The sequence below is a fragment of the Zonotrichia albicollis genome, chromosome 29, assembly GCF_047830755.1.
Source record: "Zonotrichia albicollis isolate bZonAlb1 chromosome 29, bZonAlb1.hap1, whole genome shotgun sequence".
Classification (NCBI taxonomy): Eukaryota; Metazoa; Chordata; class Aves; order Passeriformes; family Passerellidae; genus Zonotrichia; species Zonotrichia albicollis.
Window position 1 is genome coordinate 6095487 of NC_133847.1, and position 22593 is coordinate 6118079.

Sequence of the window (22593 nt, forward strand, 5' to 3'; positions counted from 1 at the left end):
CCGCGGCCGTCTCAGTCCGGGGAACGCCGCGCAGGGAGAAGGAGCCCCTCGTTAATCACGGCACTCCCCCCTTAGCCCACGTCCGACATGGCCGCCCACCCCTCCAGCCCGCCGTGTCCGTGGCAGCCCCGCCCCGGTGGGCGCTGAGGGCCCGGGTGGGGCAGAGGGCGAAGGGAACGGCCCTGGGGCAGAAAAGTGACCGACCCCAAGGGCAAAAAAGGGTCAAACGCAGGAAAACAAAGGGATTGTTCTGGAACAGCAAAGGGACTGCTCTGAAGGCAGTGAAGGGACCGACCCAGGGGCAGCTCAGCCATCACAAACACCCCAGTTAGAACAGGGATGGAGCCTCAAGCCCTTTTATTGCCCATTCCTGGCAGCACTGGTGGCTCCGCGCTGCGGGGGTGGGACAAGGGACGGGAGCAGGCCTGGCATGGGGACAGCGGCCCTGCCTGGCTGTCACAGCCCCACCCAGGGTGTCCCCGAGGCCGGTGGGCTCCAGGCGCTGAATTCCCCGGAATCCGTGATGTCCTTGGCGGCCACCTGGATGTGGTGGAGGCTGCCGGGCTCCAGGTCCATCAGGGTGTGTGATGTCAGCTCGTAGGGCCCCACCTGGGGACAGCGGGGTCAGGGACACGCCGGGCACAAGCACAGCTGTGCCTCAGTTTACCTAGGGGGGTGGCAGTACCGTGGTGGGGACGGAATCGTTGTCCCGGGAGTAGCGGATGCAGTAGTGGAGCGGGAAATACTCCGGGAATGGCCAGGAGGATGGAGGGTTCCACTCCAGCAGCAGCTTCTGGGGCTCCCCAGGGATGGGGGAGACCCGCAGGGCCTCAGGGGGGTCTGGTTTTACTGGGGAGATAAGGAGAGAATTCCAGGATGGTTTGGGTGGGAAGGAACATTGAGGATCATCTCATCCCACCAGGGACACCTTCCACTATCTCACGTTGCTCCAAGCCCCCATCCAACCTGGCCTTGGACAGTCCCAGGGATCCAGGGGCAGCCACAGCTGCTCTGGGAATTCCATTCCAGGGCCTCACCACCCTCACAACCAAGAATTTTTTTCCAATATCCCATCTGAATCCTCCTTTAGATTAAAACCAAGCCTCTTGTCCCACCACTGCAAGGAAAAAGTCACTTTCCTTCATTTCTAGACAAAGGGGGGATGTCGTGGCTGCGAGATCCAGCATGGGATTGTTGGGGACAGGGCCCAGTCTGAGCCCCAGCAAATCGTGGCACTGGTGATCCCACATGCCCAGCAGGGGAGAGCCCCAAAGGGTGAGACAGGAGGGTCGTGCAGGGGACCCCGGTGTCCCCATCCTGCAGCACTCACTGATGTTCTCCAGGAGGAAGGGCAGCACTCCAAAGGCAGCTCCCAGGGGGTTCCGGGCGGTCACGTTGAGCTCATAGGGAGTGAGGGAAAACACCTGCAGGTCCCCGAAGGAGCAGCTCTGCGGGCCCGTCAGGGTGCACTCACCCGTGTCTGCGCCGTGCCTGGGGACACAGGGACAGCTGCCAAGGGCTGGGTGACATGGGAGAGCCTTTGGGGACCCCCACTCACCTGTAGGTGGCCACGAAGTCGGTGTCCAGCAGGGGATCGGGGCTCAGCCCCCAGGAGCAGTTCACAGCCTGGGGGTAGCTGCTGGCCCAGCACTCGATGGCCGGTGGCGGGGGCGGGTCTGGGACAGGGGACAGGGGTCACCCCACTGCCAGCACCCCCAGGGACCCCCGGCCAGCGGCGGGGTCACAGCAGGGCTGGGGGCACTCACAGCCCAGCCGCAGGCAGATGGTGGCCCAGGTCTCGCCGGTGACAGGGTGGTGGCAGCTGTAGTGGCCCTCGTGGGCCAGGCTGGCGTTGGGCAGGGCCAGCCCTGGGGCCGGGGATGTGCCCAGGACGGTGCCACCCCGGTGCCACTCGGCCTCACCCCCCGGGCACAGCAGCAGCACCTCCGTGCCCAGGGAGCCGTGCTGAGGGGTGCAGGGGGCTGGGGACACATGGGGACATGGCAGGGACACTGCATCAGGAAGGGTCTTGGCCTCCCTGGGCCCCTCAGTGCCATGCCCAGTGTCCCCAGACCCCCAGCTCTCCCCCTGGTCCCCCCATGTCCCCAGGCATCATCAATCCCTCCATGCCTGTCTTCTGTACCCCAATGTCCCCAATCCCTCCAGTGTCCCCACACTTCTCTCCCTTGAGACCCTGTCATTGTCCCCTGTCCCCTCACTGTCCCAAATCCCCTCCATCTCCAACCCCAGTGCTCCCAGTCTGCCCAGTCCTGCTGTATCCCCAGATCCCCCCAGCCTCCATCCCAGTCCCCCCTACCTCTGTCCCCGCTGTCCCCATCCCCAGTGCTCCCCGCCGTGCTGTTGTAGGGGACAGTGCAGGCGGGTGCCACCAAAGCCACGACCCAAAGCCACCTCATGCCAGGAGACTCAGCGGGGCTGCCCAGGCACCTGTGGGGACAGGCAGGACGGTCAAACCCCAGCACTGGGGACAGCACAGACACCACATGTCCCCAGGGGGACAGAGACATCACCCTGGAGCCACCCCACATGCTGTGCCTCAGTTTCCCCCTGGCCCTGCCACACACCCTGCAGAGGAATGGGTTCCAAAGGGGTCAGACCCTACAGCCAGGACAGAGAGGGGGTGAAAATTCCCACTGTTCCTACGGTTCCCCAGGGGGACGTGCAGCCACCCCTGCAGTTCCACACCTGGGATCAGGGGTTTGTGTCCCTCGGGTGGGTCCCCACCTCCACCCAGGGCAGGACTGTCCCCCGCAGAGAAAGCTCCCTGCTTTCCCCAACCCAGCACTACAGGGACAGGTCCTGCCCTTGTCACCTCCCACCACAGCCATGGGCTGGCTCACCCCCCGAGGGGACATCCTCCGCTTTCCCTGGCTTTGGGGGTGCCCCAAACCCGACCCCCAAACCCCAGACCCCCAACACCCCCTGCTCTGCCCGTGGGGATCCCAGTGCCCCCAGACGCTCACCGCAGCAGGGCCAGCTGGGACCGCAGTGTCCCCGCAGTGTCCCCGCCGGATCCCGGCGCTTCCCAGCCCATTTCCTCGCAGGAAGCGCCGTTCCCGTGGGGCCGGAGCTGCTTCGAGCGTGCTGCCACCCCCGCCCCGCGCCCCTGGGAAAGGGATCCAGCCCTGGCCAGGACGGTTCCCACCTCTCCCCTTCCTTCACGGTCACCTTTCCCCTCAAGGGACGGCAGAGCTGGAGATGGTGGCACCAATCCCCTGCTGTCCCCAGGTCCCCACAGCCCCCCGTGCCCACCCCGGTGCCCCCAGAGAGGAGCCACCCCATTCGTGTGACTATAAATAACTTTATTGCTGCTGTGCTGGGGGTGGGCTGGGTGGCCGGACAAGCAAAGGGACACACAGGGTGCTGTGACAGACCTGTCCCCCCTGTCCCTGTGCCACCCGTGCTGGCAGGGGCTCATCTGCCCTGCTCCTGCAGCCGCTGCATGCTCAGGATCTGGCACAGGAGTCTCTGCACGTCCTCGTCCATGTGGCCCTGGGGTGGAGGGGACATTGGTGGGCACGTTGGAGTGGGGACATCAGGGAGGCTCTTTGCGTGTCCCTGGGCTGGCACCCGGCTCAGCCCCCACCCCAGTGTCCCAGATGTCCCCAGCCCTGTCCCCAGCTCACCTGCACAGCATAGAGCAGGTGGCTCCGGTAGAGTGTCACCACCTTGCTGTGCCTCGTCTCTGTCTCCTGCAGCACAGGGAGGGGGTTTGGCCACAGGGCTGGGGGCTCGGGGGAGCCCCGAACCCCGCAGGTGACCCACCTCCAGCTTCTCCTCCAGCTCCTGGATCCGTGCCTGGAGCGCGGCCGTGTTGGGTGGGGATTGTGGGGGCCCCCCCGGCTCGGGGAGGGCGTTCAGGGCTTCCTTCAGCCTGAAAACCTCCTTGGAGAGCTCCGTGATCTGCAGGGGCACAGGGGTTACGGGGTGCCCAGAGCAGCTGTGGCTGCCCCATCCCTGGAATGTCCGAGGCCGGGCTGGATGGGGCTGGAGCAGCCTGGGACAGTGCAGGTGTCCTTTCCCATAGCAGGGGGGAATGGGATGAGCTTTAAGGTCCCTTCCAACCCAAATTCAGTGATTCCACGTGTGCAAGGCCACCATTCCCCTCCGAGCAGCCCCCCATGATTTCCCATGCCCTACCTTCCTGTCCCTGTCCCTGACCAGCCGTGCCGCGTCCTCGGCGTGGCCGTGGAGCTCCCGCAGCCGCCGCGCCTCGTCCTGGGCCTGCTCCAGCTGCTTCTGCGCGGCGCCCAGCCTGTCCTCGGCTGCCTGCCGCTCGCTCTTCATGAACAGCGCCTGCCGCTGCACACGGAACACCTCCTCGCACGTCTTCTCGTGCCGCCGCTCCAGCTCCTGCAGCCGCTGCGCCAGCGCCGCCGCCTCGGCCCGCAGCCCGGCCTCGGCCGCCTCGTGCTGCGCCCTGGGCACGGCCGCCGCCAGCTCCGCCTGCAGCCGGGCGGCCTCGCGGGCCTTGGCGTTGGCCGCGGCCTCGAGCTGCGCCAGGCGCTCCCGCAGGGCCCGCGCCTGCTCCTGCAGCGCCGCCGTGCCGCGGGCGTGCTCCTCCCGGGGCACCCAGCCCTCGGCCCGCGCCCGCTGCGGCCACGCCGGGGCCTCCTCCTCGTGCTTCCGCAGCCGCTCCCGCAGCGCGCCCAGCTCGGCCTCCCTGCGTGCCAGCGTGGCCCGGAGCTCTGCCAGCTGCGCCTCGGCCTCCGCCTGCTGCCGCTCCGCAGCTCTGGGTGCGTCCCGCGGCCTTGCCTGCAGCTCCCGCCGCAGCGCCTCCGCCTCGGCCTCGGCGCGCCCGCAGCGCTCCAGCAGCGCTTCCTTCTCCCGCGACGCCTCCTCCGCAGAGGCTCCCGGCGAGGCCGCGGCCTCCGCAGCCTCCAGCCGGGCCTGCAGCTCCTTCAGCCGCCGCTCCCGCTCCTCCAGCTCGGTCTGTGCCCGCTTCAGGGCCGCCCGCGCCTCCGCCAGCTCCGCGCCCGGCTGGCCAGAGGGTGAGGAGGAGGAGGATGTCTGCACCCCCAGCTCGCCCAGCGCTGCCTTGCACTCGCCCCAGGCCCAGGCCGGCTCCTCGGTGGGCCGGGGCCCCGCGGTTCCCCTCAGGCTGGGCTCCGAGGCCGCGCGCTGCCCGTCCCCTCCGGCCCGCGCCGTGCCCTCCCTGGCCTGCGCCCGCAGCCGCTCCAGCTCCCGCTGCAGGGCCTGGTACTGACTGGCGGGCACCGTGTCCCCCGGGGCAGGGGGGCTGCTCTCGTCCCGCTCGTAGTTCTCCAGCACCTGCCGAGAGACCGTGAGGCCACCGTGGGCCAGGGGACAAGGAACAGAGGGACAGACGGACGGACAGAGGGGAACGTGCCTGGATTTTCTCTCTCAGCTCCTTGTTCTGCACAGTCAGGGACTGCACCTGCCCCCGGAGCGTGGCCAGCAGCTCCTCAGCCGAGGGGCTCAGCGTCTTCTTGGAGAGCAGCATCTCTGCTCCTGCAGGGCACAGGGACCTGGGGCTGTGCCCACCTGTGCCCCCCTACCCAGTGCCACCTCCCCAGGGTGTCACTGGGAGGCTGGCAAGACCTACCTGGGAACTCAAGCGGGTCTCCCTCCTCGTCCTGCAGCGTCTCAATGTCATAGCTCGTGTTCTCCTTCTCATTCTGGGGGTGCAGGGTGGAGGTGATGCCCCTGTCCCAGCCCTGGGCACTGCCAGCTGTGTCCTGCCCACACCCACCTCCATCGAGGACAGGCGGCTCCGCAGAGCCTCCACCTCCTTGCCCAGCTTCTCCTTCTCCCCGTCCCGTGCCACCAGCCGCTCCTGCAGCTCCTGGATCTGCAGGGCAGGGCATGGAAACAGGGTCCCTTTGGCTCCTGGCAGAGTCCTGGTGGCATTCCCGGCACCAGGACCCCTTGGAGAGCTGAGGTCACCTCCAGATCTTCCCTGGCCTCACCTGTTTCTCCATGGAGCGCAGGGAGGCCTCATCCAGCTCTGCCCGCTGGCAGGACCCAGGGAGAGAACAGGGAGGGATGAGTGCTGTCCCCGTCTCCCCTGTCCCCTCTGCATGTCCCAGGACCCTGCAGCCGGTACCTCCCGTCTCTGCTTCTCCTGCTGCTCCAAGCCCCGGATCTTCTGCAGGAACTGGGCCCTCTCCTGCCGCAGCCGCACGATCTCCTCGTAGGCGTCCCGGTCCTCCTGCAGGGATCACAGAAAGCATTGAGTCCAACTCCTGGCACAGAAAACCCCCAAAATCCCACTGTGTGCCCCAAGGGGCTTTTTGACACCAAATACTCCAATGAGGAGACCCTTCATTGAGGTGTTTTGGGCTGCTCTGCACCTGCCAGACCAGGTGAGCACCTGGGGACCCATTTCTCACCTGGCTGGGGGTGCCCAGGGGAGGCAGAGGGGCCTTCCTCTTCCTCGGGGTGCTGCTCTTCTCCCTGACAGATGACTGGCTGGGCGAAGACGTCTGCGGACACCCCAGAGCAGAGGGGACGTCACACCCACAGTGCCCTCCCTCCTTCCTGAGCCAGGGGACCCTCCAGGGACGGCCACCAGCCCCTCACCTGCGACGCCTGCTCAGTTGACTCCTCTTCTGTGGGGCACAGTGGGAGGGAAGAGAAATTGGGGAGATTTAGGGGCTCAGAGCTCAGAGCTGAGGCACCTCAGCTGGGACAGCCCCAAACACCCAGGAAAAGGGGACACATCCAGTGACAACCCCCAGGGATGGTGACAGGGAGCCCCGGCAGCCTCACCGCTGGCCCAGGAGCGGCGCTGGGCCGCCTCCTGCAGCAGGTGCTGGATGAGGGCGTTGCCCGTGGCCAGCCCGTAGTGAGCAGCATCGTGGCCGGTGGCGTCCACCACGCCCACGCGGGCACCGGCGCTGACCAGCACCTCCACGGTGTCCACGCTGCCGCTCTCGCAGGCCAGCATCAGCGCTGTCCTGGGCACGGGAGAGCGTGGGTGAGGGGATAATCCATCCCTGGGACCAGCCCGGCCCCCAGCGCCACAGCCCCACCTGCCCTGCAGGTCCCGGCAGTTGACGGCGGCCCCGCGGTGCAGCAGGTACCGGCACAGCTCCGAGTGGCTCATCTTGGCAGCCAGGATCAGCGGCGTGCAGCCCTCCTGGGCAGGATGGGGAGCAGAGGGGGTTCAGATCCCCCCACGGGGCAGCCTGCTCCCGATATCACCCCAGTTTCCATGTCCCACCCCAGTTTCCATGTCCCACCCCAATTTCTATGTCCCACCCCAATTTCCACGCCCCACCCCAATTTCCACATCCCACCCCAATTTCCAGCTCCCACCCAAGTTGTGCTGCGTTTCAGGACAGCCCCAGCCTGGCACAGCAGGACCAGGAGCAGAGGGACCCCACCTTGTCCTTGCTGTTCAAGGGAGCCTTGAAGTCACAGAGGATCTCGGAGCAGGAGATGCAGCCGCTGGCAGCTGTGGGCAAGGACAGAGGCTGAGCACTGTCCCCATGGGGACAGGAGCAGGACAGGGCTGGCACTGCCCCCTGAGGGGACAGGAGAAGGACAGGGCTGGCACTGTCCCCGAGGGGACAGGAGAAAGACAGGGCTGGCACTGCCCCCAGGGGGACAGGAGCAGGACAGGGCTGGCACTGCCCCCGAGGGGACAGGAGAAGGACAGGGCTGGCACTGTCCCCACTCACCCGCCAGGTGCAGCGCGGTCCGGCCACTGCCATCGGCCACGTCCACAGGGCAGGAGGCCTGGGGAGAGAGCCTGGGTCACGGGAGGAGGGGGACAGAGGGACAGACTGCTCGGGTGGCTCTGTGGCACGGTGAAGGACAGGGGACTGACAGACTCTGTGGTGTGGCGAAGGAGTGGGACAGACAGACAAACCCCCGCTGGCTCCACGCTGTGGTGAAGGACAAGGGACAGAGCCCTGTGGCTCCCTGGTGCCAGGCAGCAGCACACAGAGCTGGGAACTGCCATGCCAAGGCACTGCCGAGGGAAGGGGGTTCAAGGGCAGGGAGGACACTCTGCTGGCACAGCACCTCCCTCCCTCCCTCTGTCCCTCCTCCCTCTCCCGGTACCTGCAGCAGTTTGCTGACACACTGAGGGTGCCCGTGCTTGGAGGCCAAGTGCAGGGCAGTGTAACCTGGGAAGGGACAAACAGGTCACAGCACGGCCAGCAGGGCTGTGCCAGAGGGGACAGCTTGGGGACAGAGAGACAGGAACAAAGCAGGATCTGCTGGAACAGGGGGACAACCCCAGGAGCTCATCAGGCACTGCTTGAGCTCCTTTAGGAAACTGGGACAATTTACAGCCCCCCAGGCGTGGCCACCACCTCTGTCCCCTCAGCCTCAACACCTGGGGATGACCAGTGGCTCTGTGTGGCAGGGACACGTGGTGGCCATGCCCTCACCCGAGCTGTCCTTGGTCATGGCATCCACGCCGTGGGCCAGCATTGCTTCCAGGCAGTCCACGTTGCCCCGTGTGGCGGCCAGGTGGAACCTGCAGCGAGAGCAGGGGCTGTGGGACTCTGTCCCCTGTCCCCAGCCGTGTCCCCAGGGCAGGGCCTGGCACTCACGCGGATTTGCCCTCCGAGTCCAGCTTGGTGGGCACCAGGCCCTTGCGGAGCAGGAGCGACGTGACCCGCCCGGCATCGTTGTAGTCCACGGCCTGCAGCAGCTTCTCGTCGTTCTTGGTCCAGTCCTGGCTCTGCAAGGGAGCCCAGAGGAGGCTGTGACAGTGTCAGCTGGGACAGTGCTGTCCCCAGGGCTGGCTGTGCTTGTCCCCAGCCCTGCCGTGCTCCATCCAGCCCTGTCCCTGAGGGTGGCTGTGTCTGTGCCCCTCTCCTGGGATCTCCCCCCCAGGTACGGAGAGCAGGGATTGGGATGAAAATCCCCTCCAGCCCCTCCAGTTTGCAGGGGATTTACAGACACAGCCCAGTTTAGCTGTGCCACGCTGGGATTTGGGAGTGAGCCCAACTGCCCCGGGGTTTGCCCCTGCCACCCTGAAATCCCACAGCTAAACCCAGCCAGCACCCATGGGAGCCCCATTCTCTCCTGATCCCATTCCCAGCCCTGCTTTGCTCCCGGAGGAGGAAGGGATCAAACCAGGGCGGGCACAGCTGGCAGCGAGAGCAGATCCCCGGTGATGCTCCAGCCTCCCGGGATAACGGGGCACAGCGCTGTGCCCCCCAACAGGACCACGGCTGGTTGGGATTCGCTCTCCCTGTCCCGAAGGAGCGACCGCAACGGGACAGGACCAGGACAGGGACTGCAAGTCCTGGGTTCACCCCGCAGCCCGTGACGACAAAGCGGCGCTGGCTGCGCTGGCGGCGGCAGGAAATGGATGTCACCTTTCGGGAGCCGCTGGCACCTGTCCCAAACCCTCCTGTGCCCGCCGGGTGCCCCCCGAGCCCCTCCAGCCCGGCGGGACCGGGGACAGGGAACAAAGCAGTGTCCCAGGGCTCTGGGCAAACTGGGAGGGTGGTGCCCGCTCCCCCCACTCCTGGTCAGGCAAGGACAAAGCGGGATGGGCAGGACACGGGGGAGCCCCGGGATGATGGGGATGGGGATGGGGGGCGCAGGTGGGGCGGGGGGGACGCGGCTCAGCCCGCGGGACGCGACCGGAGGGGAGCGGGAGGGGAGCGGGACGTACCGCGAAGGAGGCGGCGGCACAAAGGCAGATCTGCTTCATGGTGCTGAGCAGGAGGCGGCGGGAGGACGCCATGCGCCCCCCGCCCCCCGGCCCGGCCAGCACGGGCACCCCCGGGCCCGGAGCGCTCCGGCATCGCCCGGGCGGGGGCCGGGGCTGCGGCACTGGGAGCCGGACCCGCCTCCTCCACCCCCGGCCCTGCCTCCTTCCCTCCCTCCTCGGCGCATCCCTGCATCCCCGCATCCCGCCTCGGAGCGGGGAGCGGCTCCCACGCAGGGCCCCGCACCCAAAGCGGTCCCAGTTAAAGCAGGAGAGGTTACGGGGGGGCAGCTGTCCCACCTCGTGCTCAAAAGCACCCCCAAAGCAGGGCTGAGCATCCTCCTGGCCCCCGAGGAGGGGGACCTGGGACCTGGGAGGGGTAGATTCCCCCTTCCAAACACCCCTCAGAGAGGAACCCCAAAACAGAGAGGCTCCGCAGGTGCTGTCTGGGCAGTCCCGGTGGCAGCAGGACCTCGGGAGCCTCTCAGGGCAGTGTGGGGAAACTGAGGCACGGAGCACCCCAAGCAGGATGGTCCCCCAGACTCCAGGTGAGAGGCTTCAAACTGTGTCCCCATGTCCCCACCTGTGTCCCTCCCAGTGCACTGGGGAGGGACAGCGCTGTCCCCCTCTGCCCTCTGCGGCCCCGTGCCAGGCTGCTGCTGAATAATTGAGGAGCATCGACAGTCTGGTTGCACGGGCTGTGGCAGCTGGCAAAGCGGCACTTGTCCCCAAGAAGGGGACAGGGAAGGGACCTGGCACCCGCTTCCCTGTCCTTTGCTGTGCCCACTCCCAGCAATGGCTCTGGGAGCACTGGGGGTGCAGTGGGGGCTCAGTTCCACCAGCCAGGGTGGCAGTGCCAACCTCCGTGGGGCTGCTGTTCCCTCTGTGAGTGACCACCCCGTGTCCCTGTGGCACTGGAGACATCCTGGGGGAAATCCCCAGGTCCTCATGTCCCAGTGAACATCCCAGGGCAGGTCCCCGTGTCCTCATGGACATCCTGGAGCAGGTCCCCGTGTCCCCATGTACGTGCTGGGGCAGGTCACTGTGTCCCCATGTCCCCAGGGATGGCACTCACATCTGCCTTCTTGAACCTGGCCTTCAGGCTCTTCATGGTGGCTCAGCCTCAGCCCTGCGGCACCTGCTCGGGGGGATGATGGCCACGCTCCAGGAGGGTCTGTCCCTGCCCGGGGACAGCCCAGCGCCCCCGGTCCCGGTCCCGATCCCGCCGCTCCCAGCCCGTCCTGGCGTTCCCAGCGCGGCGCCCGCAGCCGGAACCGGAGCCGGGGATTGTGTTACGGCCGCGGCTGCGGTTACAGCCCCGAGCAGCCGGGGGGGCCGGCCCGGGCTGTGTTTGGGGACAGGGACACGGCCCGGGGTGCTGGGGGTACCTGGGGAGGGCTGGACCCTGATGGTTGGCACCCTTTGCCCATCCCAAACACCCCCTGCCCTTGGTGGCACCTCTTGTCCTGACCTGACATCCCCCCTGGCTCTGCCAGCACCTCCTGTTCTTGTCAGCATCCCCTGCTCGTCCCTGGCACCCCTGTCCTTCCCTGGCATCCCCTGCCTTTGTCAGCATGCCCTGTCGTTCCCTGGTAGCCACCGCTCTGCCCTGGCACCCCTGTCCTTGCCAGCACCCCCTGTCGCTCCTTCCTTCCGTCCTTGGTTTTGCCAGCACCCTCTGCTCTCCCTGGCACCCCTTGCCCTTGGTGGCACCTCTTGTCCATCCCTGGCACCCCTTGCCCATCGCTATTTCCCCCCGGGCCGGGGTTCAGTGCAGGTGGGGCAGTGTCGGGGCAGTGCCGGGCTCGGGGTGAGGGCAGTGTTGAGGGACAGTCGGGACAAGGTGAGGGCAGTGTCGGGGCAGTGTCGGGATATTCTCAGGTTCAGGGCAGTGCCGGGGCAGTGCTGGGACAGTGGCACGGAGGTGTCGGGATATCTCAGGCTCAGGGCAGTGCCGGGACAGGGTTGGGACACTCAGGGCTCCACCGGGGCGCTGTCGGGACGCACTGAGGGCAGCCCCGCCTTGCCCGTCTCCAAGATGGCGGCGGCGGCCCCGGGGCGTGTCCCGCGGCCCCGGCCCCGCCCGGCTCTTCCGGCCGCGCCGCGGCCGCGCCGATGGCGGTGAATTACGCGGCCGGGCTGTCGCCGTACTCGGACAAGGGCAAGTGCGGCCTCCCCGAGGTGAGCGCGGCCCCGCCGGGTGAACCCCCGCCCGCCCGGGGGAGCCTCCGCCCGCCCGCGGCGCCCCCCGCCCGCCCGGCGCTCCCCCGGGCCCTGCGCGGCCCGGCGCGTTCCCATGGCAACCGCGGCCTCGGCCCCGCACCGGGAGGCACCGGGAGGCACCGGGCCCTTGGTGTGTCCCCAGCACCGCCCGCGGCTCCCTCCCCGTGCCCCTTCCGTGGCTGCCTGTCCTCAGACACCCCATGGCTCCCTCGGCCCCCTCATGTCCCCCCCAGGCCGCCCCCAGCTCCCTCCATGTCCCCTTCCATGGCCTCCCTGAGCCCACCCGGCGGATCCCCCCGTGGGATCCGTGTCCCCCAGCGGTTCTTGGGAAGCTTAAAACGGAGTTTGGGGGCAGCCACAGGGACATTCATGAGCCTGTCCTGAGCCAAGGGGATGGTGAGGGGACAGGGACACGCAGGGTCCTGTTCTCGTCCCTGTCTGTCCACAGGAGATGGGGCTGGAGAAGCGTCTCAGCAATTAAATCTCGTGCCCAAACCAGTGCCTGGTGTCCCCACCTCCGTGGCTCCCGTGTCCCTCGCTGTCCCTCGGCCCTGCCCTGTGTCCAGAGCTGGTGGCACTGCTGGTGACAGCTGGGGCTCAGCACACATGGGGTGGCCCCGGGTCGCTCCTGGAGCCCAGCCTGGGCCGGCTGCTGTCAGAGCAGCAAGCTCCCTCTTGGTGTTGGGTGTTCCCAGCCCTGTCCCTGCACGGAGATGCTCCAGACAACGCGGAGTCTCTTCTATCAGATGTTTCTGTTGTTAAGGATGGCAAAATCCTTCATGGATAAGGATTGTGGGTTACTGGGGCTCTAGAATCATGGAATCCCAGAATGGTTTGGGTTGAAGGGACCTGAAGGATCATTCAGTCCTTCAGCCATGGCAGAGACACCTTCCACTATCCCAGGTGCTCCAAGCCCTGTCCAGCCTGGCCTGGGACATTCCAGGGATCCAGAGGCAGCCCCAGCTGCTCTGGGAAATCCATTTCAGGGCCTCGCCACCCTCACAGGGAAGGATTCCTTCCCATATCATCCACGCCGCCATCTCTCCATCCCACACTGGTTTGTGTTTTCCCAGATTTTTGACCCTCCGGAGGAGCTGGAGCGGAAGGTGCAGGAGCTGGCAGAGCTGATCCGCAGCTCCTCCCATGTGGTGTTCCACACGGGGGCAGGGATCAGCACGGCCTCGGGCATCCCTGACTTCAGGTAAGTTTGAGGTGGCACCTCCTCGAGTCCATCTTCCTTGGTGGAAGGCTCTGATTTAACCCAGGCCCGCCCCATCCCTGCTGTCCATCCTGGATCCAGCTGCAAACACCATTTTCCCTCTTGCACATCCCAGCTGTTGCCACAGAATCCCCACATTGTTTGTACCAACCCCCAGAATCCTGCTGATCCATGAGCTCTGCTCCTCCCAAGGATGGGGCACTGGAGCCTGAGCTCTCCCTCCCTGCTCTTCCCAGGGGCCCCAATGGTGTGTGGACTATGGAAGAAAAAGGGCTCTCCCCAAAATTCGACACCACCTTCGAGAATGCCAGGCCCTCCAAGACTCACATGGCGCTGCTGGGGCTGCAGAGGGTGGGGATCCTGAAATTCCTGGTCAGCCAGAACGTGGACGGCCTGCACGTGCGCTCGGGATTCCCACGGTATTTCCCAGCCCCACACTGAGGGTTTCATCCCCAGGGAGTCCCTGCCCTGTCTGATGTGGGGAAAGGGAAGCTGCAAGGGGATAAACCAGCTGGAATTTGGAGGGGAGAGGTTCTGGTTCTGAGGCAGAGGGTCTCTTTGTGCACAGGAAAAACAGATTATGGAATCATGGAATCGCAGAATGGTTTGGGTTGGGAGGGACCTTAAAGCCCATCTCATGCCCCTGTGCAGGGCCAGGGTTTGAATTCAGTGGTCCCTGTGGATCCCTTCCAGCTCAGGACATTCTGTGATCCCTGGGAACAGTCAGGGATGGGGTTTGGGGCAGCCTGGGACAGTGGGGAATGTCCCTGCCCATAGCAGGGGGGGGTTTGATCTTTTCAGGTCATTTCCAACCCAACCCATTCTGTGATTCCATGAGTCTGGAGGTGACTGAGGAGCATCCGTGTGTCCTTGGAGAAGGTGCCTCTCACAAACACCTTCAGCCAGAGCTCCAGGGCTTTTCCTGCCACTACAAGCCCCAAGTGCCGGCTCCTGCTCCCAGCCCCGTGTTTGTGTGTTTAATCTAAGCAGCCATGGGAAAAGCAGCAGGGAATGATGACAGAATTCCATGGTGCTCCCACAGCCCGCAGCCACTGGCTCCTGTTCAGTTCAGCCCAGCTCTGCCTCCCAAATGAAGCCTGTGCTTGAGTAAGCTGAACTGGGGCCAAACTGGGGGAAATCAAGTCAGTCCTGTCTCAGGCAGCCTGGAGGAAGTTCCCAGTGAGCGTGGGGCTCTGAGGAGAACAGGGAGAGCATGGCCGTGTTTTCCTCTGGCTTCTGCTCTGAGCCTCAGGGGAATTTTAGGTAAAACAGGTGTCAGAGGGCTGGAACAGCACAGGGACAGACAGGAATGTTGGGTACTGGAAAAGCAAAGATCTGGATGCTCCCAGGAGCAGAGATTTGAGTGGATCAGGAGCTGCAATCAGTGCTGCAGATGGAAACACTAAAATTAAGAGGCCAGGATCTGCTGTCCCTTCTTAAGTCCCTGTTGGGGGATGAACCCAGCACCTGGCAGGGCTGGAATGCAGAGAAGCCCTTGAGGTTCCTGGGGAGGAGGTGGGGTCCCCCCAGGCTTCCCCACCCTTCCCCAGCTCACCTGTGCCTTTCTCCCACAGGGACAAGTTGGCCGAGCTCCACGGGAACATGTTTGTGGAAGAGTGTGTGAAATGTGGGAAGTACGTGAGCCCTGGGGGGAAACTGGGCTGGGATCTCCATTCCGGGATGGGGACTTGGCTGGATTCTACATCCCAGGGAGAAGCTGGGCTGGGGTTCCCATCCTGGGGGAAAGCTGGGCTGGGGTTCCCATCCCATTCCAGGCCGAGCTGGCCTCTGCAGCCCCTGGTGAGCAGCTCTGTCCCCACAGGCAGTACGTGCGCGACGCCGTCGTGGGCAGCATGGGGCTCAAGCCCACAGGACGCCTCTGCAGCGTCACCAAGGCCCGGGGGCTGCGGGCCTGCAGGTAGGGGTCGCTCCTGGGTTGTGGGAGGGGGATGTAGGGATCCCTCCTGGGGTGTGGGAGGGGGGCACAGCCCAACAGCCTCTCAGATTTGGGAGAAGCAGCCCAAGGTGCAGGAGGATCTCTCTGGGTGCTCTCCATCCCTTCAGTGTGGGGACAGGGAGGGCGGGACAGGCTCTGGTCATTGTTCCCTTTGCCAGGGCAGCTCTGTTCCTGTTCTCCTGCCTTTTCCAGGGAGAACCACGGTCCCTGTTGTGTGTTTTGCAGAGGGAAGTTACGAGACACTATTCTGGATTGGGAAGATTCCCTGCCTGACCGTGACCTGACGCTGGCAGATGAAGCCTGCAGGTACTGATGCCCTGCTCAGGAGGGGAACAGTCCCTTCCCACCCCTCCATGCCCTGGTTCTGGATTTCTCCTCCTCCCTGCAGGAAAGCCGATCTCTCTGTCACCCTGGGGACCTCTCTGCAGATCAAACCCAGCGGGAACCTCCCGTTGATCACCAAGAAGAGAGGAGGGAAGTTGGTCATTGTCAACCTCCAGGCAACCAAACACGTGAGTGAGCGTCCTACAGCGCTGCACTGCTCCTTCCCCCTCCTGTCCCCTGTTCCAGGCCCATCCCAAGTTTGTCCCTGCACGTTGTCCCCTCCCAGGTGGCCTCTCTTAGCAGGCAAACAGGCTGGGAGTCCTTGGTTGGAGGGTTTAAACCTGCAACTCCTGCTAAACACGTAGAGATGGCAGGTAAATAATAGAATCATGGAAAGGGCTGGGTTGGAAGGAACCTTAAAGCTCATCCTGTTCCCTCTCCCATGGGCAGGGACACCTTCCTCTATCCCAGGCTGCTCCAAGCCCTGTCCAACCTTATCCAAACAAGTCTTAGGAGCAGAGTAAAAGCTCAGCCTGGAGCCTGCTGTGTCCTCTTGGGGTTTACAGCCCATGGAAGGGCCACACACACAGGGCCTGTGGAGGACACGCTCAGTTCCTGCTCAGTTCCTGCTCAGATGTTGGTGCCCCAATCATCCAAAGTCTTTAACACCCAGACCTGGGGGTTCCTGGGATGTCACCAGAGCTCCCTTGTGCCTGTCACACTGTCCCTGCTCTGTGTGTGTGTCCCCATCCCCAGGTGTGGCTCAGCCCCAGGGCCAGCTTATGTCCCACTGGGAATGACACACGGGGGACATGGCCATGGCCTGTTTGTCCCCTGAGCTGTGTCCCTGTGAGGAGCTGTTGTCCCCTGAGCTGTGTCCCTGTGAGGAGCTGTTTGTCCCAAGCCATGTCCCTGTGAGGAGCTGTTGTCCTCTGAGCTGTTGTCCCCTGAGCCGTGTCCCTGTGAGGAGCTGTTTGTCCCAAGCCATGTCCCTGTGAGGAGCTGTTTGTCCCAAGCCATGTCCCTGTGAGGAGCTGTTGTCCCCTGAGCTGTGTCCCTGTGAGGAGCTGTTGTCCCCTGAGCCGTGTCCCTGTGAGGAGCTGTTGTCCTCTGAGCTGTTGTCCCCTGAGCTGTTGTCCCTGTGAGGAGCTGTTGTCCCCTGAGCCGTGTCCCTGTGAGGAGCTGTTTGTCCCAATCCCTGTCCCTCTGTCCAGGACCGCCAGGCCGACCTGCGCATCCACGGCTACGTGGATGAGGTGATGATGAAGCTGATGAAGCACCTGGGGCTGGAGGTGCCCGAGTGGACGGGGCCGGTGGTGGTGGAGAGCGCCGAGCTGGCCGAGGGCGAGCGGGAGCAGCTCAAGGAGGAGCCCCTGGGGCAGCACAACGGCACCGCAGCACCCCCGGAGCGCCTCAAGCAGGAGTGCCCCAGCCCGGACACGGGGCCAACGCCCGTGAAGAAGATGAAGGTGGAGCCTCTCCTCACCTGACCTGGACTGTCCCTGTCTCACCTGGGCTGCTTTTCCTACTACCGACTTTTTTTTATACCCTTAAATATTGTCCCTTTTTTTATGTCAGTATTAAACATACTTGAATTGTGGCTCGCGGAGCAGCTGCACCCACGGGCCTGAGGAGGGCCTTGCATAGGGAAATTCTTCCCTGTGAGGGTGGTGAGGCCCTGGAATGGAATTCCCAGAGAAGCTGTGGCTGCCCCTGGATCCCTGGAAGTGCCCAAGGCCAGGGTGGATGGGACTTGGAGCACTTTGGGACAGTGGGAGGTGTCCCTGCCATGGCAGGGGTGGCACTGGATGGGCTTTGAGGTCCCTTCCAACCCAAACCATTCCATGGATGGGAATTACAGAATTCCATTCTGTAATTCCACGTACTTGGTCATGGAAGGGGACTGGAGCTGGCTGGATCCCAGTTGGACTCAGGGCTGGGAGCTGTGGGAGGGTGCCCTGGCCCCAGCTCCAGGTTGGGCATGGCCGTCTGTCCCCCCACATTTCTGGGCCCCTCATGGCAGCTGGGCTTGAGGTTACCCTGGCCCACAGCTCCTTGAAACTTTGTGGATCAACCTCTTAAATTACAGCAGGTGGATTTTTTCCAAAATATATTTAGAGATGAAAATAAAATTCTAAAACCAAAAACCAAACCAAAACCAAAACAAAACCAACCAGTTGCACCATCAGCAGCCAACCAGGGCAGGGCCCCTCCTGCTTCTCAGCCCCATCCTGAGCGACCTCAGGTCCTTTCCACAACTCCCACTGTGCCAGAGGGGCAGGAGCAGCCCCTGTCCTCCCAGTAAGGCCAGTGGGAACCGGTCTCCTCTTCCCAGTTCCCAGAATCCAAGCAAAGCCAAGCAGGTCCAGCATCCGGAGGCAGATCCTGGAGGGGTCCCCCCGAGGGTGTGTCCTGTAGGGGACGAGGTGCTGGCACCCCGTGGCACCCCCGTGCCCCCTGCTGTGCCTACAGCTCCTCCGCCGGCTCCAGCACCGCGGGCTCGGACCACGCCAGGGATGCCAGCCCCGGGTGTGGCACGGAGCCATCCCCTGGCACAGCCTCGGCCTGCTCCCCGTGCTCGTGGCTCAGCCCCTCGGTGCCCGATGGCCGTGTGTGGTTCTGGAGGGCCCCTTTGGCCGGGAGTGCTGGGGACGTGTCCTGGAACGCCTCGTGCAGGGTCTCGGGGGTCTCGTGCAGGGGCTCCGACCACAGCGGCTCCGGGGGCTTCTCATCCCCGGCCTGGGGCTGGGTGTGAACCACGCGGGAGGCGGCGGCGTTGTGCAGGGACCTGGAGAAAACTGAGCCCCACAGAAGGTCAGGGCCTGGGCCAGGGCCATGCGGGTCTGGCACGGCTCTGGCTCAGCCCAGCCCAGTCCAGCCCAGCTCAGCTCAGCCCAGCCCAGCCCAGCCCAGCCCAGCCCAGCTCAGCCCAGCCCTCACCTCGCACGGGCCTGAAGTCGCCGTTTGCCTCAGCCTTGCTGGGGGCGAAGGGGCTGATGGAGGGGAAGACAATGAGGGTGAAGGAGAGCAGCAGGACCTGGGGACAGAGGGGACATCACTGAGCACAGCAGGGGAGAGGAACCAGGAGCTGGGTCACAGCTGGTGGCAGACCCAGGAGTGCATCTAGTCCTCCATCCCTCCCTTCTGGTTCATGTCCTACCAGTCCACTTCCATCCATCCATCCATCCACCCATCCATCCATCCATCCCTGTGTCCGTCCATCCATCCATCCATCCATCCATCCATCCATCCATCCATCCATCCATCCATCCACCCATCCATCCATCCATCCATCATCCATCCATCCATCCACCCATCCATCCATCCATCCATCCATCATCCATCCATCCACCCATCCATCCATCCATCATCCATCCATCCATCCATCCATCATCCATCCATCCATCCATCCATCCATCCATCCATCCATCCATCCATCATCCATCCATCCATCCATCCATCATCCATCCATCCATCCATCCATCCATGCATCCATCCATCCATCCATTCATCATCCATCCATCCATCCATCCATCCATCCATCCATCCATCCATCCATCCATCCCTCCCAGCCCATTTCCCAGGCTTTGGAGGCCCCACGCACCGCCAGGCAGGTCCCTGTCTGTGCTGCCTTGTTGCTCGACTGAACCACCATGGCCTGGAGCTTCTTCAGCTGCTCCAGGAGGGATCTGGGAACAGGGAGAGCCCATGAGCCTCCACGCCAACACTTCCCACGCCACCTTGTCCCCATCCCACCCTGGGAACACCTACGAGTTCTGCTTCTCCAGGTGCAGCACCTTCCTCTGCAGCTCCTGGTTCTGAGCCGTGCACGCCAACATCCTGGGACAGGGAGAGCAGCGGGGCTCAGGGGACAGGGCTGGCAGGGAGCAGAGTGCCCGGGGTGCCACCCTGGGGGGTGTCACCGTGCCCAGGTGAGGGGCTGGGCTCTGTACCTGCTCTCCAGCCCATCGATGTACTCCTTCTTCTTCTTGCGGCTCTCCTGGGCCGACTGCTTGTTCCGGATCTTCCTCCGGATCTTCTTCAGCACCCGCTCCTCGTACTGGGGGAGACACGGGGGGTCAGGGCCACCAGGGAGGGCTGGGACCCCCCTCCACACCCCCCCAGGTGTCCTGGCACCCACCTTGGTGAGGGGCAGCTGCGTGGGCAGGGTCACCCCCTCCTTCAACAGCAGCTTCTTCTCATCCTCTGTCAGCACCAGCTCCTGGAAGTGGCCGTGGCTGGGCCGGGGCAGGGAGCCAGGAGCCTGTGGCTGCTGTGGGGACAGGCAATGGTGACACCTTTGGGTGGGGTCATCCCCCACCTGGCCCCAGGGACCCTGGCTGGGACCATGGTGAAGGTGCTTTGGGCCAGGAAGGGGCAGGGATCAGAGACAGGAAGGGAAGGGAACAAGTGAGGACAAGGAGGGATAGGGATGGGAATGGGGGATGATCAGGGTGCAGGAAGGGACAGGGCTGGGGACACAGGGACAGGGACTCACATTGTCAGAGCTGCCCGAGAGCAGCAGGTCCTTGACGGTGAGGGCACAGGATGCGGGCGGGGGGACCACAGGCGGGTCCTGGCTCTCCTCCAGGAAGAACCCAGGGTGCCACATGTCTGGGTGAGGGCAGAGCAGGGCTGTCAACAGTGCTGTGTGCCCACTGTCCCCAGTGTCCCCACTGCAGGACCCTCCCCTGCCATGGCCCCAGGACCAGGGTGACGTGCTGCCCAGTCCAGTGCCCAAACTGTCCCTCTGGTCCTGCCCTAGTGCCCCCCACCACCAGTGTGCCCAGTTCACCCCAGTTCCCAATCTCTCCACACTGTCCCTATCTCTTCCCTAGCCCACCAGACCTCCCAGTTCTTCCCAGTTTCCCCCAACTCCCTCAATGTCCCCACAGTCCCCACTGCTCCCCAGTGTCCCCAGTGCCCCCAGCCCGCTCCTTTCCCAGTGTGCCTCACCCAGGTCGATGGAGACCTCGGGCTGCAGGACCCCCGACCCTGCTGGGAGGGGCTGGGCCTGGTTGGGGTCAGTGTAGGGGTACAGAACCTCTCGGGGACCCCCGCCACAGCTCCGGGGGGGGCTGTCGTGCTGGTCAGAGGGGGGGTCCTCGGACACCCCGCTGTCACTGGTGGCCGGGGACCAGCTGGGCGAGTCCGACACCGAGTCCCCGGAGCCCAGCACGGAGCTCAGGAGGTCACTGCTGTCCGGGGCACGCTGTGGGGACAGGGCACTGTCACCGGGAGCACCGGGGTGTGACATGCCAGGGCTGGCACCCAGCAGGGACAGGTGGGGCAGGCTCAGGCCCGGGGCTCACCCTGTCCTGGGGCCAGGCCCCCGGTGGCGTCCCCAGCTCCACCTCGCGCAGGATCCCGTCCTCGACGTCGAAGAGGAGATCCAGCAGGTCCAGGCTCTCGAGGCTGCCCATGCTGGAGGCCATGGCTGTGGGATGGCAGGGTCACTGCCCAGCCCAGGCCCCGTGGTACCCCCCAGAGCCACCCCCACACCAGCGGCACGGCCCCAGGGACACCCCGAGTTGTGGGACAGCTGGGAGGGGGCAGGGGAATGTTGGGATTCACCTGGAAAAGCCCTACAGGTGTGGGACAGGATGTGGGGGCTCCAGGCATGGCAGTGCCCCCCTCTCCTCCCAGTAGCTGAAGTTCCCAAATCCTCCAGTTTTCCACCCAGAGCTGCCCAGCCCGGGGGTTCCTCCTGGAGGTGGCCGTGCTGCAAGGGCTGGTTAATCATTCTGGGTGGCCAGGGGAGGGGAGGGGACTGCGGCCACCGGTCACCCCAGGGAGGGGACCCAGTCCCTCACTGCTACCCCAGGCACTGCTCGAGACCCTGACTCAGAGCTGACCACTAACCCAACTGGCCAATCAGCCAAGCGACATCCCAACTACCCGAGCAGCTGACCCACTGACCAACTGGTTGACCAGTCAGTCAATGAACTGATCAAGAGACAGACCAAATGGTCAACCTGTTGGCCAAATGACCAATGGATGTACTGCCCCAACAACCAGCCCACGGACCAATGGACTGACCACTCAACTCTCCGCCTGATTGACCAACCAACCAACCCACCACCCACCCAACTGGCTCAAATGTCCTCCAAGCCAGCTGGGAACGGTTGTCATTACTTGACATTTGTCTGGCCAAGGTGGACACGGTGGTCCTTCACCCTCAATCCTCTCAGAGAACCCTGATGGCCCCATGGGATCTTGTTGAGCGGTGGCAGCCAGGACATACCTGATGGAGATGCCATTGATTGTCCTCTCAGCCCTCTCTGAGCACAGGGAGCGCAGTGGACAACAAGCTGGGCCTTCACCCTCTTCCTCTTCCTCCTCCTTTATGATTCCCTGACCCGAATGGCAAAGTTTAAACTCCAACTGCACAGAAATAATATCCTAGATTGCAAAATGTCCCAGCCCTGATTGGGGCCGTCAGAGTGAGATGGCAGGGCCACCCCGGGGCTGGACCCGTAACTCATTAGCCAAATGTTTTTGTGCTCCTCTGCCAAGCGGGGCAGGAGGGGCCGGGGCTGCCGGGCGAAGTCCAGGTGCTATAATTGTCCGTGAACCTTCACCCACTTTTGGGGACAGTTTCCCTTTTTCAGACGTCTCGGCGTTAATCACATTCGATGACTGCTGAGCGCAATATCCAGGGACCTTTGCTTGGGCTCTACCACTTGTGGTTTATCCAAAACCACCTTGGTGCCCTGTGGTTCTCCTGGAGAGAGACCATTGGCAAGGGATGGAGGGACAGCACACAGGGAATGGCTTTCCAGGGACAGAGGGCAGGGATGGGTGGGATTTTGGGAAGGAATGGATGTGAGGGTGGGCAGGCCCTGGCACAGGTTCCCACACAAGCTGGGGCTGCCCCTGGATCCCTGGCAGTGCCCAAGGCCAGGCTGGATGGGGCTTAGCACAGTGAAAGGTGTCCCTGCCCATGGCATGGGTGGCACTGGATGTGTTTAAATTCCATCCCAACCCAGCCCATCCTGGGATTCCGTCAGTCCCTCATGTCTCGGGTTCACACGCTGTGTCCCCTTCATCCCCCTGCACTGAGCAGCACCGGCCCAGCTGCACCTGCGTGCCGTCAGTGAATGGCACCCCGGGCACAGGGACAGAGGGGACGGAGCTGATTAAGGCTCCGTGTGGCTCAGGCGTGGCCCAGGGACAAGGCCACGGCCCCTTATCGGCCGCCCCACGGCC

The 22593-nt window shown here is 64.3% G+C and overlaps 4 protein-coding genes across 9 annotated transcripts; 1 reads left to right on the forward strand and 3 right to left on the reverse strand.

Annotated features, from left to right (window-relative positions):
- Window positions 1-328: 328 nt before the first annotated feature.
- EBI3 (Epstein-Barr virus induced 3) lies at window positions 329-3117 on the reverse strand. The gene is made up of 7 exons (XM_074528444.1): window positions 2985-3117; window positions 2318-2448; window positions 1767-1982; window positions 1559-1676; window positions 1331-1491; window positions 686-849; window positions 329-609 (listed from the first exon to the last, which is right to left on the reverse strand). Exons 1-7 carry the CDS (start codon window positions 3053-3055, stop codon window positions 457-459), a joined length of 1014 nt encoding a protein of 337 aa, XP_074384545.1. The 5' UTR covers window positions 3056-3117; the 3' UTR covers window positions 329-456.
- A 189-nt stretch (window positions 3118-3306) lies between these two features.
- On the reverse strand, window positions 3307-10879 carry ANKRD24 (ankyrin repeat domain 24). 4 transcript variants are annotated; one of them, XM_074528438.1, is made up of 19 exons: window positions 10737-10873; window positions 8550-8680; window positions 8385-8473; window positions 8053-8117; window positions 7668-7725; window positions 7371-7441; window positions 7017-7123; window positions 6754-6941; window positions 6565-6593; window positions 6375-6467; window positions 6089-6193; window positions 5952-5996; window positions 5735-5833; window positions 5588-5660; window positions 5372-5493; window positions 4162-5292; window positions 3787-3924; window positions 3648-3713; window positions 3307-3513 (listed from the first exon to the last, which is right to left on the reverse strand). In XM_074528438.1, the coding sequence occupies exons 1-19, from the start codon at window positions 10770-10772 to the stop codon at window positions 3436-3438; spliced, it is 2724 nt and encodes a 907-aa protein (XP_074384539.1). In that variant the 5' UTR covers window positions 10773-10873; the 3' UTR covers window positions 3307-3435. The 4 variants fall into 4 exon arrangements, with proteins under 4 accessions (XP_074384539.1, XP_074384538.1, XP_074384537.1 ...); XM_074528437.1 differs by lacking the exon at window positions 10737-10873 and adding an exon at window positions 9626-9829; XM_074528436.1 differs by having other exon boundaries at window positions 3307-3924; window positions 10737-10879.
- Window positions 10880-11682: 803 nt separating this feature from the next.
- On the forward strand, window positions 11683-16984 carry LOC102064553 (NAD-dependent protein deacylase sirtuin-6). 2 transcript variants are annotated; one of them, XM_074528443.1, is made up of 9 exons: window positions 11683-11842; window positions 12958-13085; window positions 13340-13522; window positions 14678-14737; window positions 14926-15021; window positions 15286-15366; window positions 15449-15572; window positions 15671-15758; window positions 16599-16786. In XM_074528443.1, exons 1-9 carry the CDS (start codon window positions 11777-11779, stop codon window positions 16637-16639), a joined length of 867 nt encoding a protein of 288 aa, XP_074384544.1. In that variant the 5' UTR covers window positions 11683-11776; the 3' UTR covers window positions 16640-16786. The 2 variants fall into 2 exon arrangements, with proteins under 2 accessions (XP_074384544.1, XP_074384543.1); XM_074528442.1 differs by lacking the exon at window positions 15671-15758 and having other exon boundaries at window positions 16599-16984.
- Window positions 16985-17484: 500 nt separating this feature from the next.
- LOC113460557 (cyclic AMP-responsive element-binding protein 3-like protein 3) lies at window positions 17485-21864 on the reverse strand. 2 transcript variants are annotated; one of them, XM_074528440.1, is made up of 10 exons: window positions 21629-21864; window positions 20697-20821; window positions 20341-20596; window positions 19883-19998; window positions 19526-19657; window positions 19338-19444; window positions 19156-19224; window positions 18989-19073; window positions 18325-18421; window positions 17485-18182 (listed from the first exon to the last, which is right to left on the reverse strand). In XM_074528440.1, exons 1-10 carry the CDS (start codon window positions 21642-21644, stop codon window positions 17851-17853), a joined length of 1335 nt encoding a protein of 444 aa, XP_074384541.1. In that variant the 5' UTR covers window positions 21645-21864; the 3' UTR covers window positions 17485-17850. The 2 variants fall into 2 exon arrangements, with proteins under 2 accessions (XP_074384541.1, XP_074384540.1); XM_074528439.1 differs by lacking the exon at window positions 21629-21864 and adding an exon at window positions 20959-21371.
- Between the last annotated feature and the right edge of the window lie 729 nt (window positions 21865-22593).

Bases quoted from the DNA above. Each gene is read 5' to 3' on its own strand.
- ANKRD24 (XM_074528435.1), bottom strand. From the start codon at position 9,697: ATGGCGTCCTCCCGCCGCCTCCTGCTCAGCACCATGAAGCAGATCTGC. The intron at 8,474-8,549 runs GTGAGTGCCAGG...CTCTCGCTGCAG, and splicing joins GACTCGGAGGGCAAATCCGC to GTTCCACCTGGCCGCCACAC. The intron at 5,997-6,088 runs GTACCGGCTGCA...GGGTCCTGCCAG, and splicing joins AGGAGAAGCAGAGACGGGAG to CGGGCAGAGCTGGATGAGGC.
- LOC113460557 (XM_074528439.1), bottom strand. From the start codon at position 21,127: ATGATTAACCAGCCCTTGCAGCACGGCCACCTCCAGGAGGAACCCCCG. The intron at 19,225-19,337 runs GTACAGAGCCCA...TCCCTGTCCCAG, and splicing joins ATCGATGGGCTGGAGAGCAG to GATGTTGGCGTGCACGGCTC. The intron at 18,422-18,988 runs GTGCGTGGGGCC...CTCTGTCCCCAG, and splicing joins AGACAGGGACCTGCCTGGCG to GTCCTGCTGCTCTCCTTCAC.
- LOC102064553 (XM_074528442.1), top strand. From the start codon at position 11,777: ATGGCGGTGAATTACGCGGCCGGGCTGTCGCCGTACTCGGACAAGGGC. The intron at 15,367-15,448 runs GTACTGATGCCC...TCCTCCCTGCAG, and splicing joins CTGGCAGATGAAGCCTGCAG to GAAAGCCGATCTCTCTGTCA. The intron at 15,573-16,598 runs GTGAGTGAGCGT...CCCTCTGTCCAG, and splicing joins ACCTCCAGGCAACCAAACAC to GACCGCCAGGCCGACCTGCG.
- EBI3 (XM_074528444.1), bottom strand. From the start codon at position 3,055: ATGGGCTGGGAAGCGCCGGGATCCGGCGGGGACACTGCGGGGACACTG. The intron at 2,449-2,984 runs GTGAGCGTCTGG...CTGTCCCCACAG, and splicing joins TCCCAGCTGGCCCTGCTGCG to GTGCCTGGGCAGCCCCGCTG. The intron at 1,492-1,558 runs GTGAGTGGGGGT...CTGTGTCCCCAG, and splicing joins GACTTCGTGGCCACCTACAG to GCACGGCGCAGACACGGGTG.